Source organism: Trachypithecus francoisi, unplaced genomic scaffold (assembly GCF_009764315.1).
Source record: "Trachypithecus francoisi isolate TF-2019V2 unplaced genomic scaffold, Tfra_2.0 Lachesis_group16, whole genome shotgun sequence".
NCBI classification, from domain to species: domain Eukaryota; kingdom Metazoa; phylum Chordata; class Mammalia; order Primates; family Cercopithecidae; genus Trachypithecus; species Trachypithecus francoisi.
Window position 1 is genome coordinate 98932568 of NW_022681461.1, and position 15494 is coordinate 98948061.

Sequence of the window (15494 nt, forward strand, 5' to 3'; positions counted from 1 at the left end):
CTCTCTTGTACCCTCTGGCCCTGTGCCTCATCCTGGTGCTATGTGCCCAGTACATAGACGACATGGGTCTGGGACGCAGGAGAGGCAGTAGCAGTAGCGATCATTCCCAGCCACCACTTGAGGACTGTGTGTTCCCCATCCCTGCAGCTCTGGGGTCTGTGGTCTAGAGGCCTTGGTTTGCACAGGAGGAACGTTTCCATCCAAAGATGCAGCAACAGTTTCATTACGCTTTAGGCTGTGGCCACACGTGGTCCGTTTGGGCATTTTGTACTAAGAGACCAGCAGCATGGAAACGAGTGGCTGTCCTCTTGGGGTGATCGACCTTGATGATCAAGAGCAGAGAGGCCACGGGAGGTGGCTCACGCCTATAATCCAAAAATTTTGAGAGGCCGAGGCAGGAGGGTCACTTGAGGCCCAGAGTTCGAGACCAGCCTGGACAACATAGCAAGACCCTCTCTCTATTAAAAAAAAAAAAAAGTAGGAAAGGCATTGTTTGACCCTGGGGCCAAAGAATCTATGTAACACCCGCTGATGCCCTGGGCATCTCTCGGTATCCCCCTGCCCCTTGTGATGATGACTGGACAAAGGCAGCAGCCTCAGGTTGAGAAGGTCAGGGTCACCTCACCAGGTAGCCACCTGGCCCCGCTGAGGTGCTAGCTCAGGCTAAGGGGAAATAGAGCGCGTCGCAGGAGGAGGAAACTGAGTGTCAGTTGCAGCCCCTACACCAGCTGCAGTTCAGCCCATCAAACTTCCTCCTGTAAGGCTCCCGGAGAAAGAAACCAACGCAATTCTAGAGGAGCTGTTCCCTGCCAAGGCAGACTCATGCAAAGCGCATGGGTCCAAGCCGTGCCGGGGGTGGACCACGGACCTCACCCTTCGGTGAACTGCCTGGGGTGGGCGTGCGACAGTTCACAGCTGTGCCCCACTCCAGGCATTTCCCTCAGCCAGAGGGAGCTCTCTCTCCCCAGGTCATGCCCCCAACAAGAGGCAATTACACCTGGCAATACGCGATGCCCTCCTGCCCCAACTGGAGATAATGCGATTCCCGGGGGACTGGCCGAAGCCCACTGAAACTGCATCACAGCTCAGCTGCCCCCTCTGTCTAGTCCCATGCCCTCCTGCCCATACCAACCAGTGTTCCCAAGACCACTCCTGACACTGCCCCCAAGCCCTCTTGCATGCAAACCCCCACCTCAGAGTCTATTTTCTGGGGACCCTGACCTACAAAACAGGCCCGACAGCCAGGAGGCGAAGCCAGGTGGTCAGTCCACCTCCAGACACAGCTCCAGGCAGGGCCAGGTAAGCATAGACACAGAGATATGTGGCCCCCATTTGATTCCGGGGTCACCAGAAAAGCTCTTCAGCCAAAAAGCAGTGTGGGGAGACAGACAGGCACCCCCAGTTAGAGACCCCTCCAGCACAGCAACTAAACAAAGAACAGGCTCTGGCACCAGGCAGGCCTGGGTTCAAAGCCCAGTTGTGCCACTTACAATTCCATGACTGCTCAAGTCACTCGCCTCTCTGTGCCTACATTTCATTACCTGCAGCGTGAGGCAATGAAACCCATGACAGTGATATCTGGAAACCAAAACAGCTCAGGCAGGGAGGGTGCGCAGCGCCATCCCTGCTGTGTTCCCTCGTCCTCCAGGAAAGCCAGTAGGCCTTGATGGCTACCACAACTGCCCATCTTAATGTCACCTGACTTTGGTGACAAGACAAGTCCTTTACATATTTTCGGGGCTGAGGCACCAATCCACCAGGGGCTCCATTTCCAGAGGCTAGCCATAGGAGAACTCGTGGCAAGCCGGGCATAACAGGCCCACATTCTCTCCTGCCCACTGCTCGGGTCCTGAGCCCCACCCTATAACCCCTCAGTGTCCTGGGGAGGCCATGTCAGGGGAGAGGCAGAGGCCACGGGAACTACCTTGGACCCTGGCACTAAGGACCCAGCACAAACACCATAGTGCCCGGGGGATGGAGCATGAAGCTAGGTAGGGGCATAAACCCCTCTACCGTGGGGTGGGGAGGGGTCCAGCCTCCTCCTTAGTGCCCCGAGCTCCCTGTGGACTTCCCAAAGGGCAGGAAATGGGCAGCACGGGACCCCCGCTGGTCCACTAGGGAAGCTAGCCACAGTGAATGGATGGATGAATGAATGATTTCAAGAAGTGGGTGAGAGAGTGGGCGGTTGAGTGAGAAGTGAACGGGTAAATGAATTAATGAACTGATGAGTGAATGGGAGACTGTGAATGAACCAAAATCTGAGTGAATGAATGAATGGGGGAGGGAGTTAGTGAAAGAACAAGGGAATGAGTAACAGTGATTGAACGTGAAGCCCAACCCACAGAGTGGTGAGGCTGCCGGGTGCACGCGCACAGTGGCCCTGGGGGTGTCAGAGGCTGGAAGCCCCCACCTGTGGCCGGATTCTGGGGAAGCAGTGCCCGGAGCCTCGGGGGCCCCTAAGGCCTGCGGCACACGCACCATGACATTCAGGCCCTGATTGGTGGGTCCCTGTGCCACGATGTACTCGATTCCCGTCTCATAGACATCCATGGGCCGCCGGTACTTGACCACGGTGCCGGCGATGTTGAAGTTCTTGGGGCTGTCCACCTTGTAGTTGCCGTTGAAGAAGTAGTAGCCAGCTTCATCTGCAAGAGCTGGAAGGGCAAAACCGCCTGTCACAAAGGGCCAAACTGGCTGGGGGAGGAGGTAGTGTCACTGGCACAGGGAACCACCACCAGCCCTGCCCTCCAGAACCCCAGCCCAAATGCCCCCGAAACAGGAAACTCCCATCATGGACAGTCTGGCCAGTGAATGCAGAGGAGGCACAAACGCACATTCCTCTCAGCCTAAAATCAGCAATGAAGGACTTGTCTAGACGCTGAACACGGCTGGCTGGGGACCCATTTGGTCATGTTCTTGCAGCTGCCTTTGAAGAAGCTGAGGCGCTGCAAAGTAATGAGGTCGCACCACGACCAAGGGACCCAGCCTGGAGCAGGAGAGTCTGTGGCCTGTGGAAGGCACACATGAAGCTAGGTAGGGGCATAAACCCTCCACTGTGGGGTGGGGAGGGATCCAGCCTCGTCCTTAGTGCCCCGACCTCCCTGTGGACTTCCCAAAGGGCAGGAAATGGGCCAGCACAGAACCCCCGCTGGTCCACCAGGGAAGCTAGCCACAGTGAATGGATGGATGAACAATTTCACCAGCAGGAGTCCTGGGTGCCCCTCCCGTTGCCCACACAGAGTGACGCTGCAGCCCTGGCCTGGCCAGCATGGGGGGTGCTGACCACCAGGCCCTTCCTGGGGATCGCCCTGAGCTGGCCAGCTCCATCCTCTTCATAGGAGCAGAGACTTCCTGCTGCCCTTGCAGGCAGGGCCATGCTGACCCTTCACCCGTTAACCCGTGCACCCGGGCCCGGCCGAGGTGCTCAATCAGGCCAGGACGGCCTGGTGCAATCTCAGCTGCCCTCTTCCTGGGGCCGGGTGGGTGGGCACTCCCAGGGCCTGACTCCAGCCTGATGGAAGCTCAGAACGGAAACAAATGGCCCATGAAGCCTGGTGACACCTGCAGACTGGAACAAATGCCGAGAGTTGGTGGGGTTTCAGGGGGAACTGATTCTCCCTGGGGCCATGGAGAGTGAGAAGAGGCAGGGGGCCTCCAGGGCTGGGGACGCAGGGAGGAGGCTGACTCCGCGCTCGGGACACTCTGTCTTCCAAAGGGTGTCCTTAAAGCCAGTTCCAGGAACTGGCCCGCGGGAGAAGAGGAGTTCGACTTCCAAATTCCTGATGCAATATGAACAGAGGAGCCGGGGCAATTAATTTATTATCAGACAGACGCAACAAGCAGGACATGTCTGCTTGAAAAACCCCCTTAACGTAGAAAAGTCAGAAGATAACACACATTAGAGTCCAAGTTCTGCGAGGGGAGTGTGCTGGGGCCTGGCTGTCTCAGCCCCGTTTCCAGGTATATGCGCAGGGTTAAATCCGAGGCTCTCGTCCAAAACCTGTTTCCTGACAGTAATGACCTTCCTTCCTACCGCTTTCCCAGCGCTCCGAGGCCACCCTTGGTATTTCCACGCGTCTGTTTCAAAAGCGAGAGCTCTGCAGCCAGCTCAGAAAACGTGGAGTTTCCTGGCCTCTCCACTCTCCCAGCAAGCAAGCGACAAAGCAACCGACCTGGCGAGAGGCCCAGCTCCCTGCTCAGGCCAGGGAGCAGCCCCCAGGGTGTTGGGTGGTGGAGCCAGCGTCTGCAGCACAGACCTGCTGGGGTGGGGGCACTCAGATCCCAGGGCACATCCAGAGGGCTGGCAGTTGGGCTCTGGAGAGGGGACAGGAGAACCCGAGGTGGGTCCCAGCCTGAAGAAGACCTTCAGCAAAGCCTTGTCTTCCAGCACCCACTTAGGAGACAGGCTTCACCCCACCAGTTCTGGTTCTCAGGAGGAGTGGGAGGCGGTGGGGGGAGTAAGCCCAGGTAGTATCAGGTTTGGGGCTACACCTGTGTCCAAAAACAGCATCCCCTTATAGCCTGGGTCGCCAGCCCCACTCCGTGAAGGGCAGGGTCGAGCACAGAGCAGCTCACAGGCGTCAGCACCTGCCCACTGTGGCCCAAAGGCTGCAGACATGGCACGTTGTTTGGCCAATGATCCAGCTTCACAAAGGGCCCTTCCAAAATTTGCCACCAAGGCTCTCTACACTCAAAATTTGCCACCAAGATGGGGTCTCACCACCCCATCCACCATGGCAATAACTCCAGAATCCTCAGGTTAGAGGACTCCCCTCCCACGGCCCAGCCTCCCAGTGGAGACTGACTAATCAGCATGAGGCCCCCAGACCTGAGTCGGAACGCTACCTCTGCACTGACTTCCTCTCAGTTCTACCTTGACCTCGTCACCTCCTGAGACTCACTCCTCGAACCCCACAGGGATCTCATCTGCAGCGGCCCCCAGTTTCTGCCTGTGCCAAGCTCTTGAATGACAGGGAGCTCCCTACCCAACATCACCACCCTCCCATTGTCCAGCAGCTCTGAGTTCAAGGTCCTTCCATGCACAGAGGTAAAGCTGGCTCCCCTGTAAGCACCTCAGCCACACCCACATAGCTGGCTCAAGTTCTGGCTCCTGCAGCCATGCCCACGGCACTGGCCCATCCCCGTCCTGGAGGAAGGGGTCCAGGGTCAAGTGCCCCTTCTCCGCCAAGCACAACACCCCACAACCAAAAGCTCAGTGAGGCAGCCGCCAGACACTGCGCACCTACCTAGCACGTCAGCGGACTTCTTCCTCTCTACAATCTGGATGTCTCGGGCGCCAGCCGGGATGTGGGTCACCAGAGAGTAACCTGGAGGCAAATGGATGACAGTGAGCCCCTCTGGATTGGAGAGGCACCCTTGGATGGCGCTCGCCCACTCCACAGCTTTTGGAGGGTGAGTGGTGGCTGTCTAAAGGCTGACCCACACCCCACACCTGCTTGGGTAGCTCAGGTCAGACCCGTCCTATTGCAGGGGCTGACCAACCAAGCTGGGCACCTGCCCAGGCTCACCCCTTCCTAACAAGGCCACGGGAGGGCTCGTCCATGCTTGCCCCAACCCCTCCCGAGGGACAGCGAAGGCCACAGGGATGTGGAGCACACTGGGAGTTCAGTCCCGTTCTGCCATGTGTCACCCAGGAGACCCTGAGCAGCCGATGGAGCCCCAGCTCCCTGCGTGCATTATCACTGCCATTTTAAAATCCTGTCTTGTCACAACACCACGTTGACTTTCAAGGCTCACCACACTCAAAGACGTGGGTGAGAAAGGACAAGGAGAGCTGCAAATAGAATCTCCAACTCTGCCTACGCCCTTCCTAAGCGCCAGGCCCCAGGCTGAGGTCCAGATCGGACAATATCAGCCGACTCAGAGCTTGCCTTCAAGGCCCCCAGGCCCGTGGGGAGGCAGCCATGCAGTCCTCCCAGCTAGAAAGAAGCCAAGGGTCTGGAGGGGAAGTGCTGAGAGAAGGAGAGGTGTTGCTGGCAGGTGGCTGAGGGAGGAGCCTGGGAGAAGGAGAGATTTTAATATGCCCTGGGACAGGAAAGAAGGGGCTCTCCGGGTCGGACGTTTCCTGGGGCTTGACGCTTGTTTCACCTGTTCCCTCCAGGAGTGGAGGACTCCGCGTGGGTCTCCTTGCCGGGGTTAGTGTCTCCCGCAGGCCAGCACCCGCCTGTCATTCCTCCCCCAACACCATCACACCTACAGGTCTCTGGAGATCCTGACCTGTCCCTCACAGATAGCAGTGCTCTGGAAAATGTTTAACAGTAGGCTCTTTGGAGACATGGGGAAACAGGAGCTGTGACTTGTAGCATTGGCCAGTTTCTGTGGTGTAAACACCCCTGCTGTGGCCAGTTTCACACTACTGTAACTGGGCAGCCTAACTTCAAAATTCATTTTAAAACTTTTTTTTTCCCTTCTTTGGGTTTCAACACATAAACCTGAAGCAGAGACTGAAGCTATGTTGTTTACACTACCAATGCGATGTCACTGGGCGTGGCATTGGGAAGAGAGGCTGCAGCACACCCGTATATGGTGTTTTTGCCACACAGACAAAATAGTTATACACTTTGGGAGGCTGAGGCGGGTGGATAACCTGAGGTCAGGAGTTCGAGACCAGCCTGGCCAACATGGTGAAACACTGTCTCTACTAAAAATGCAAAAAAAAAAAAAAAATTAGCCGGGCATGATGGTGGGAGCCTGTAATCCCCGCTACTTGGGAGGCTGAGGCAGGAGAATCGCTGGAACCCAGAAGGCGGAGGTTGCAGAAAGCCGAGATCACATCATTGCACTCCAGCCTGGGCAACAAGAACAAAACTCCGTCTCAAAAAAAAAAAAAAGAAAGAAAATTAGTTATAGACGTCAAAGGATTAGAAAGTGGTGACTTTGTTTTAAATATAATGTAGTTAAATATAGGCTGTTGTATTTAATTTTCAAATTAGCAAGATTAGCTCACAAGATTCTTCAGCATTTAATACCCCAGCCCATCCCACGGCCCCCAGCGTGGTTACCAAGCACAGCTCGTCCGGAGAAGGAGTGTGGCTCAGCTGGGAGGACCACAGGCCAGGAGCAGGCTGCCTGGGTTCAGGCCCCGTTCTGCCTCTTGTGGCTGTGTGACCTTGGATGAGTTATTTAGCCTCTCTTTGCCTGTTTCCGTGTATTTCAGCAACAGTAATGTGGCAGCCTTGTAGAGCTGTTGCCAGGCATGAATGAGTTACCTTGTGAGCATGCAGAATGAGGGGCGTTGTTTGCACGTCAGTCCCTGGGCCCCAGGCTGAGTTCCACGAGAATGTGAGCCCTATCTCTCAGGCCTCACTGTGTGCACAGTGCCTGGCACACACTAGATGCCCTGTAAGACACATGCTGCCCCAGTGCCCACTCTCCCTTTGCATGCCCTGGGTCCAGCAGGAGGCCATGTAAGCAGCTTTGTGGGAGGAAGGGACGAAAATTAGACACCTTAGCGCCTCCTAGAGCGAGGCCACCAAAGAAATGGCCTCTGCCCACCTCACCCTGCTGGGCACCCAGCCCGCATTACTCACACCCCTGCCTGGTGGCTCTGCCCCAACCCTGTCCCTTGTCAGTCCGGCATGCCCATCCCTAGGTCCCATGTCCAAGCCCCATCCTCTCCAGTCCTCTCCCACTGGCACCTCCTGGAGCTGACACTCACACCACAGTTAGCCCTCAGTGGCAGGCAGAGGTCACTCCCTCGACCTGTAAAACACGCCGGATCCTCCGTGGCCCTAACAGGCCTGGTTCTAATCCAGACTTGACTAGTCTCACTGTGACTTTGACAGATTATTCCCACTCTGGGCCTCGGTTTCCCTATCTACTAAGTGGGTCTGAAGCTGCCCTACCTTCACCGGTCTGGAGGTTGCAATAACCCAGTTCCATTCCTCAAGCATTTCTTCAGACCCAAGAGTGTGTTGAATCTAATGCCAAGCATTACAAGTGGCATCCCTCCAAAAGTAGAAAGTGCTGTCCCATGCACAGATGCCCACGCCCCCAGGAGGGTTGGGACAGAGCTGGACACAAACATCGGGCCGAATGCCTGTAGCTTAGGAAGGGGACAGGTGCTGCCCAAGGGAAGGAGGGGGTCTGGGCTGGGTCAGCCTGGAGCTGACAGGGAGCCTCTGAAACTCAGGCCCCAGAATCCAGCATGCCAGAGTCAAATCTCATATCCACAGAGAGAATGGGTCTCAGGCCTCAGTTTCTCCCTTTGTAAAGTGTGGTGTTAGCCGGGTATGGTGGCTCATGCCTGTACCCCAACACTTTGGGAGACAGAGGCAGGTGGATCACTTGAGGTCAGGAGTTCGAGACCAGCCTGGTCAACATGGTGAAACCCCGTCTCCACTAAAAATACAAAAATCAGCCAGGTGTGGTGGCATGTGCCTGTAGTCCCCGCTACTCGGGAGGCTGAGGAACCGAGAATGCTCGAACCTGGGAGGCAGAGGTAGAGGCTGCAGTGAGCCCAGATCGAGCCATGGCACTCCAGCCTGGGCGACAGAGCAAGACTCTGTCTGAAAAAAAAAATTAAAAATAAAAACAAAGGGCGTCGTTAACACCTCCCTGCAGGCTGTCTCAAAGGGCAAATGTGATCCCCACGCCAAGTGTCCACTGGTACCCAGTAGGTCCTCAACAAAGGGTTGCCCGTTTTTGCAAACCAACAGAGGCCTACAATCACCGGGCCAGCTCGCCTGGGCCTGGATGCAGAATCGGGTGCCGCTAGAGGGGAAAGACTTGACCAGTGGTACCCAGGAGGCTGCAGACAGGAGCACACTCAGGACCCTCGATTTCCAGACCCAGCTCTGCTTGGACTTCAGGGCACGCTGCTGCCTTACCAAGGTGGGTGTTCCCTTTGCGATAGTTGCCCGTCACGTGGGTGCAGCTGCTACCGTCCCCCTGGCAGACGCCGCACTTGTCCAGTGTGTGGGTGGAGAAAAGCACCCCGTCACAGCCGATGGGCTGCAGGAAGGGAGAGGGAGAGGGCTGCTGGGAGGGCGCTGTGGCCAGGCCCCGGGGCCGCCACTGCCTCCCACAGGCGGGCAGGCAGTCAGCACAGTGAGACCGGCGGTACTTTTGCTACAACGTTTAACAACCTCACATTTTCCAGACACGCAAACCCCTCGCAGGTCGGTGAGCTTGCAGGATGTGCCGTCGCGGGCGGGGACCATGAGCTGCCGCTGGCCGTCCACAGTGGTGCAGTGCAGGTCACACGGTTTGCTGGAGATGTGGACATAGTCGTCTGGTGGAGGGAGACAAAGACAGAAGGTCTCAGCAGGACAGGAAATGCCAGATTCAGGGGACATCCCTTTTCCTCCCTCTGAGACAGCTTTCATTGCATCGATGGGGAAACTCAGGCCTGGAGAACAGAAGGGACCTGTCCAGGTCTCAGTGGCAGAAACTGCTGGGTTGTCTGGCTCAGCCCACACCCCGTGAGTTCCGGCTTCTACCTCCTTGTGAGTGGGGAGCAGCGCCTGAGACCCACACTGGGGTTCCCCCTCTGTGGGAGGTCTGAGCCAACTCGACACCCCTGTGCTGCTGGCCCTGGGCACCCCAGCCCTGGCCCTTGTGGGTGAGCAGGAGAAGGATGAAGCATTTAAGCTGTTGCCTGAACTACTTGCTTTCCATGGGACCGCATGGGTGGTCTCCATTTGGGATCGTCTCGGCTGGTTCCTGACCGTGCCCAGGAGACAGTAAGTGGGAGAGCCACCATTGCCCTCAGAGGTCAGGCCTACAGGGAACTCAGCCCCGTAATCTGTCCTGCGTTGATGTCATGGGTCATGGGCGAGGGGAAAGACCCCTGGGCCAGGGCTCAGGAGACCCAGGTTCATTCCTGGCTCCTTGTCTGACCACCTCCATTTCCCCACCTGCCCACCCGTCGAGTTTGGTCCCAGGTGCCAGAAGGGCTACCCCCAAAGCTCAGTCAGCTCCCTGCAAGGTGGGTCCCCAGGGCGGCAGGTACCCGGGTACAGAGGCTTCCACTGGTGCGTCCGCCCGTTGTACACGTGGGAGTTGAAGGAGACGCACTGCTCCTCGCGGAAGCTCCTCCCGTCCGGCGGACACTCCTGGGAAGTGAGGGGACAGGGAGGCTTCAGGAGGAACTCGGCCCGACAAAGGCATTTTTGTCCAGGCTAAGCAGGAAGTGGCTGCAGCCGGGACAGCCGTGTGGGGGCCACGGCCCATGGGGTGGCCTCTTGGGCTCCTGCACACTCCCACACACTCTCCAGAGGGAGCAAGGACACTGGGAAGGGCAGCTCCGCCCTCCACGCCAGCCCTCCGCCTACTCTAGACGCAACCCTCCCATTCCCCACCACGCCTTCTCCCAGTCTTGCGGTGGAGGGGACATGACCCTACTATGGCTGGCAAGGGTGCTCCCCTTGCCCCCGTCCTCAGCAGGCCCTGACTGTGTGTCCACGGTGCCGGAACAGGGCCTGGCACATGGTCCGTGGCCACGCACACCGCCTAAATCAGGAAGATCGTGGTTCTGACTGCATGAAGAGGAACCCAGCTTGCAGACAAGAGACTCGTCCTCGGGGGGATCCAGCTTAGTCATGCTGGGGCCAGAGCTCAAACCTAGGTCCCTCTCATGCTGGAGCTCATAAATGCCCTTCCCCCAACCCCTGGTTGTGCCATCCTAGGAGGGCAGCTGACCAGGTGACGCCAACACAGAAGCTGTGGCTACCTGCCTCCCTCCAGCCCCTCACTCCCTGCATGGGAGCACACGCCCCCTGAGACACACAGGCACAGAGACCTCCAGCCGCTCCGCCTTCCCTGACCAAGCAAGCCACATGAGCCACTCTGGAAGGCCCAGACCCCAGCTCGATATGCCCCAGCCTCACACACGGCAGTCCTTGGAAAGGTGCTCAGGTTCCAACTGCCCAAGGCCCCACTGGGAGCTGCCTGGTCAGAGTCAACACCTCCTCTCCAGCCTCGGCTACCCAAGGAAGCTGATGGGGGCTGGAGTAGAAGGGCTCCGAGAGCAGCCCAGGGAACTGTTTTATGGGGTGGGGGGTACTGTTTCATGGGACGGGGAAGCCTGGCAACTGCTGGGTCTCCGTGAGCACTGGGTGCACGAATGTTGTGAGTAAAGTGGAGCTGCGACCAGAGACCCCAAACCTGGAGGCTGCACTTGAAGTTCCAGGAACACAGTGAGTCCGCCTGTCCCAGCATTGCTGAGCACATGTGGGCACACAGAGAGTGCTCTGGACAGTGGATGGCTCTGTCCTAGCCCAGGGACCCCCACAGCCTTCTCTTCAACCCTGCTCCTGGGCTCTCCTTGAAGAGCAGGCCCAGAACAGAATGCCCAGGAGGCCCAGGAGCCACCTGGAAGATCCCCTGAAAACTGCATGATGACGGGGAGTGCAGGCCATGGTGCCCCTGCCCGGGCCGGGCCTCACCTGCACTCTGCAGAGCTGGTACCGCTTAGACGTGCCCGTGCAGGTCCTGTTCCCGGGGCCTGGGGTGGACTTCCTCCTGGCAGAAAGATGCAGGCTCGGAGTGAGAGCTGCAGAGGAGTTTCAGGAATGTCGCCTGGGCTGGCCCCACGGCCACTGGGGTCCAGAATCTCCCGATTCCCATGACCCAGAGGGCTCCCTTCCTCTCTACTCAACTCCTACCCCATACACACACCAGAGCCGAGGAAGAACGAGATTTGATTCACTTCTACATCAGCGGCACACAGCACGGGGGCTCAGTACACAGAACTGAAACAACCACATGAGTTGTGTGCCAGGCCTGTGCCCAGGTGCACACACACATGTGTTCTCAGAAGCATGAGGTGGGACCAGCATGCTCTCCATGCCATGGATGAGAAAACTGATGCCCAGAGAGGTTAAGTGACTTGCCCAAGGTCACACAGCAAGGGGGTAGCACAGGTCAGATAGGAGCCAGGTCCATCTGGCAGTGCAGGCTTTCACTGCCAGTCCTCAGCTTCTCCTGAGGCTCCCTGGCGTTCTCTAAAGACCCTCACTCAGGTCTTCAGAAGAGAAGGCGGGGTGGTTCTCCACCTCCAGGACAGATCTCTAAAAATGGCTCCTGCCCTCTCATGAAAGGGCTTCCCTGGTGCCCTGAAGCATGAAGGACCCCAGCGCACCAGTGCCGGGGCCCATCCATAGCTGCATCCAGCAGAGGCTGATGGAGGATCTCAGCCTGTGCTGCCCCCAACCCGAGAACCCTCCCAGGGGGAGAAGCCACCAGGCTGAAGGGCCAACCGCCCTCTCCTGCCCGCTGCCCTGCCCTCATGCCAGCCCTCAGGGCCATGTGCCCCACCTCGCACCTCTGCTTCAGGCAGTGCCGCTCCTGGGATGTCACCCCACCTCCACAACTGCGGGAGCACGCCGTCCACTTGGTCCACTCCCCCCACCAGAAGGCCGTGGCGTCTGTGCCCCCTTCCAGGCTATTGGACGTCGGGCTATTGTCCTGGATGAGAGGGACCCCCAGATAATAGAGGTCTCGAGTGCCCAGCAGGACCAGCCTGCCCCCACCCCATGCCCGAAGACATCACCGTCAGCGGGACTAGAGGACACAGCCCCCTGGCTGGACCCCCTGCAGGGTCACTCGGCAGCTTGGGTTCAGATCTCCTGGGTGGCACTGAGGGGAATCCCCAAGGAACTGTGGGCCACAGGTCAAAGAGCGCCTCTTTGACCTTAAGGTCTAGGATGGCCTGGGGTCTTGGCAAGCTCCTGGGGCTGCACCTAACTGTCCTCACTTTCCCTGGAGCAGCTCGGGGCCCATCTGCGTTCTGCAGGACACAGCCCACCCTGGCCATGCTGGGGCCTTCACTTGGAAGGGAAGTACTCAGCCCCCTCAGCCCTCTCCTGCCAAGTCACCAGGGGCTCCACAGTAGCCAGGAGCCCTGTTCACAGAAAGATCTGACTGGCTCTGGAAAGAAGTTTCTAGGAGCCAGGAGGGGTTCTGGGACCTGGGGCATGTGCCCACACAGCCCCCTCCAAGCCAGTCCATCTGGGAGCGACCACAGCACTTGGGGAGGGGACTGGTACGGGCCCCCAGACCACAACACCACACTCACTGTGGACCCGGTTGACACTGTGTCCCCAGCCACAACCGCCAGAACCAGCAGGGACCAGGTCCAGCAGGAACATTGCCATCTGCCGTCCATCCTAGGAAGCAAGACCACCGTCACCACCAGGAAAGCTCCGCTCCTCTTCCAGATGACCGGGGTACGCTTTGGGAAGAGCCCTCAGGGCCCAGCCAGCGCCCAGGCCTCAAGGTTATCTGGGACTAGTTGGTTGTGGTTGCCTGGCAGACCCTGTTGGGAAGGATGAACCCCCCACCCCCGTCTAGGCTTAGCAAGAAGCAGCTTGGAGAATGATTAGCAATGCCTGCTGCAGGCAAGACACCCAGCGGTGGTGTGCGTGCTAAGCCTGCGCCACCCTTGATCCAAGGGCATGCGGGGAAGCATGCCACGCTTTGCCTCCAAGTCCTCGAGCCCCTAGAGAAGTGCTGTGGAGACAGATAGCCTCGGCTGAGGGGGCTGGGGACCCAGGCGAGGGGAAAGGCTGTGGCTCAAAGGAATGGGCCTGGGCTCAGTCCAGCCCCTTGGCAGGAGCACCTTGGCAGGAGCACCTTGGGATTTTGACTGGCTCAGCTCTTGCTGGCCTCGTAGGAGAGTGGCCTCTGCCACTGGCTGCTGAGGGTCAGTGCATGGGGATGGGCTTGGCCAGGTCCCAGGGGAACATGCAGCCTCGCCCTAGACGAGCAGCTCCACAGTCAGCATCCAGCAACAGATGGCACTCAGGTGAGGCAGAACCCAGGTACCTATGCCGCCTCCCTATCCCTGGAGACATGGAATTGGGGGAGGGGCGGGGCAGGAGGAGGTATAGTTTGTGCCAGCATGTCAGCAGTCCAGGGCCACACAGCTGACTTCCTCCCAGCAGCCAGCACCCTGGCTCAAAACACCTGCCAGAGGTCAAAGCAAGCCCATTGGAAGGGACTGTCCAGCCTCTGGGCCCTCAGCCCTCCCCACCCCCTCCTCAGCGTCGACCCTGCCCTGTGGAAGGGAAGAACAGGGATCCACCACGGCCTCTGTCCAGGCCTTACTCAGGTGCTGAGTGTCACTTGCCAACGAGTTAGGTGAGAAGGGATTTCAGAAACCACACAGCCTGCACCCATAACCTGGAGCCCAGAAAGGGGAACCAACTTGCTCAAAGCCACACAGCAAGGCAGGACACTAGCAAACTCAGGGACTCGACCCCCATGCCTGGCCAGTTCCAGGGGAAGAAAGCATGGAGGTCATCCCTCACCCCTGCAAGCCCAGAGGCCAACTGTGGCTCTGCCCCTCCCTCCTCAGCAGCCTCCATCCAACTTGAAGAGTTTCCCTGCAGGCTGGACACCTGCAGATTTTCAGGGATTACTCCAAGGACACTGATGCAGCCCGGACGATGGGGCAGTGCACCCTGGAGTGGGGAGACTGAGTCCTTGACCTCCCCTACCCCCGCCGCCTGCCCCCCACCTCCCTCCCCTGCAGACCTCCACCTGTACTCCCAGCCTCACACCCGCAGGAGCCCCCTCCAGTGTGCCATTGGCTAACGGGTGCCCCAGCCTCTGCCTGCCGGCTGAAGACAGGTGCCAGCCGGCCTCACACTTGCTTTTCATTAAGGCTTCCAGACACCGCTGGCTTCTGGCCAGGCCTCGCTCACAGGGATCCCTCCCTCCCTGGGGTCCAAAAGCAGCGGCTGGCGGCAGCAGATAGGTCTGCCGTGCACACAGAGCTTCGGGCGCACAAGGCTAGGTGCTGAGAGGCCACCCTGCCCCGTGCTCTGCGGCCCGACCCCTCCCCACAAGCCTCCCCACGTTATGTAACGGCTCCAGAGGGCGCGGGGTGGTCCTACCCCCAGCCCCACTCTGAGCAGTGGGCTGGCCTGGTGGACGCTGCAACGTGAGGGGGACTGGGACGAGGTGGCCTACCTGGCTTCGGGTCAGCAGGTTGTCCTCCCAGAGAAAGGGGCGAGCGCTGCGGAGGGCAGATGGCGCCAGGTGCGCTGGGCGTGCGGGGGCGGCGTGAGTGCAGAGGCTGCGGCCCGGCCTCCCTCTCCCCTTCCCCTCCTCCCCCGCGCCGCCTCCCTCTCCCACTTCAAAGAGCATCCAAGAGAGGGGGTTCCCGGGAGGGGCGCAGCCCAGTGGCGGCTCTGCGCCGGCGGCCGCCTTTATAGCTGTCAGGCAGACGGGGAGGAACTCACACTTCCCACCAGGCCGCTCCCCCGCCCGCGCCGGCCGGCCTGGCGCACACTTTAACCCGCTCTGCGCCTCTGGAGCCCGGCCAGACCGGCCCAGCTGCCTGTTGGCTGCTGCCGGCGGCGGCGGCCCAGGAGCGGCGAGCAGGGAGGCCTTCTTCCCGGGTCCAGAACTGGGGACCACATGTCGGGTGTCCAGACGGAGCAGCCGCTGGCCTGAGGTTACCGGGGAGGCTGGCAATGGCAAAGCCCCAGCCCCGCCTGTCCGACTTCTGCCTCCAGAGCGGGCCC

The 15494-nt window shown here is 59.1% G+C and overlaps 1 protein-coding gene across 4 annotated transcripts in view; it reads right to left on the reverse strand.

The window, feature by feature from the left end:
• ADAMTSL2 (ADAMTS like 2) overlaps positions 1–15261 on the reverse strand; it is a 39938-nt gene extending 24677 nt beyond the window's left edge. The window contains exons 1-10 of one of the 4 annotated variants that reach the window (XM_033238655.1): positions 15210–15261; positions 14938–15011; positions 13040–13130; positions 12287–12429; positions 11409–11484; positions 9974–10076; positions 9108–9253; positions 8850–8973; positions 5247–5327; positions 2479–2654 (exon numbers count right to left, since the gene is read on the reverse strand). In XM_033238655.1, coding sequence (XP_033094546.1) covers positions 2479–2654; positions 5247–5327; positions 8850–8973; positions 9108–9253; positions 9974–10076; positions 11409–11484; positions 12287–12429; positions 13040–13129 — 939 coding nt within the window. In that variant the 5' untranslated portion in view covers position 13130; positions 14938–15011; positions 15210–15261. Of the gene's footprint in view, positions 1–2478; positions 2655–5246; positions 5328–8849; positions 8974–9107; positions 9254–9973; positions 10077–11408; positions 11485–12286; positions 12430–13039; positions 13131–14937; positions 15153–15209 lie in introns of those variants that run through there. The other 3 variants (XM_033238654.1, XM_033238656.1, XM_033238657.1) reach the window with 3 other exon arrangements.
• Between the last annotated feature and the right edge of the window lie 233 nt (positions 15262–15494).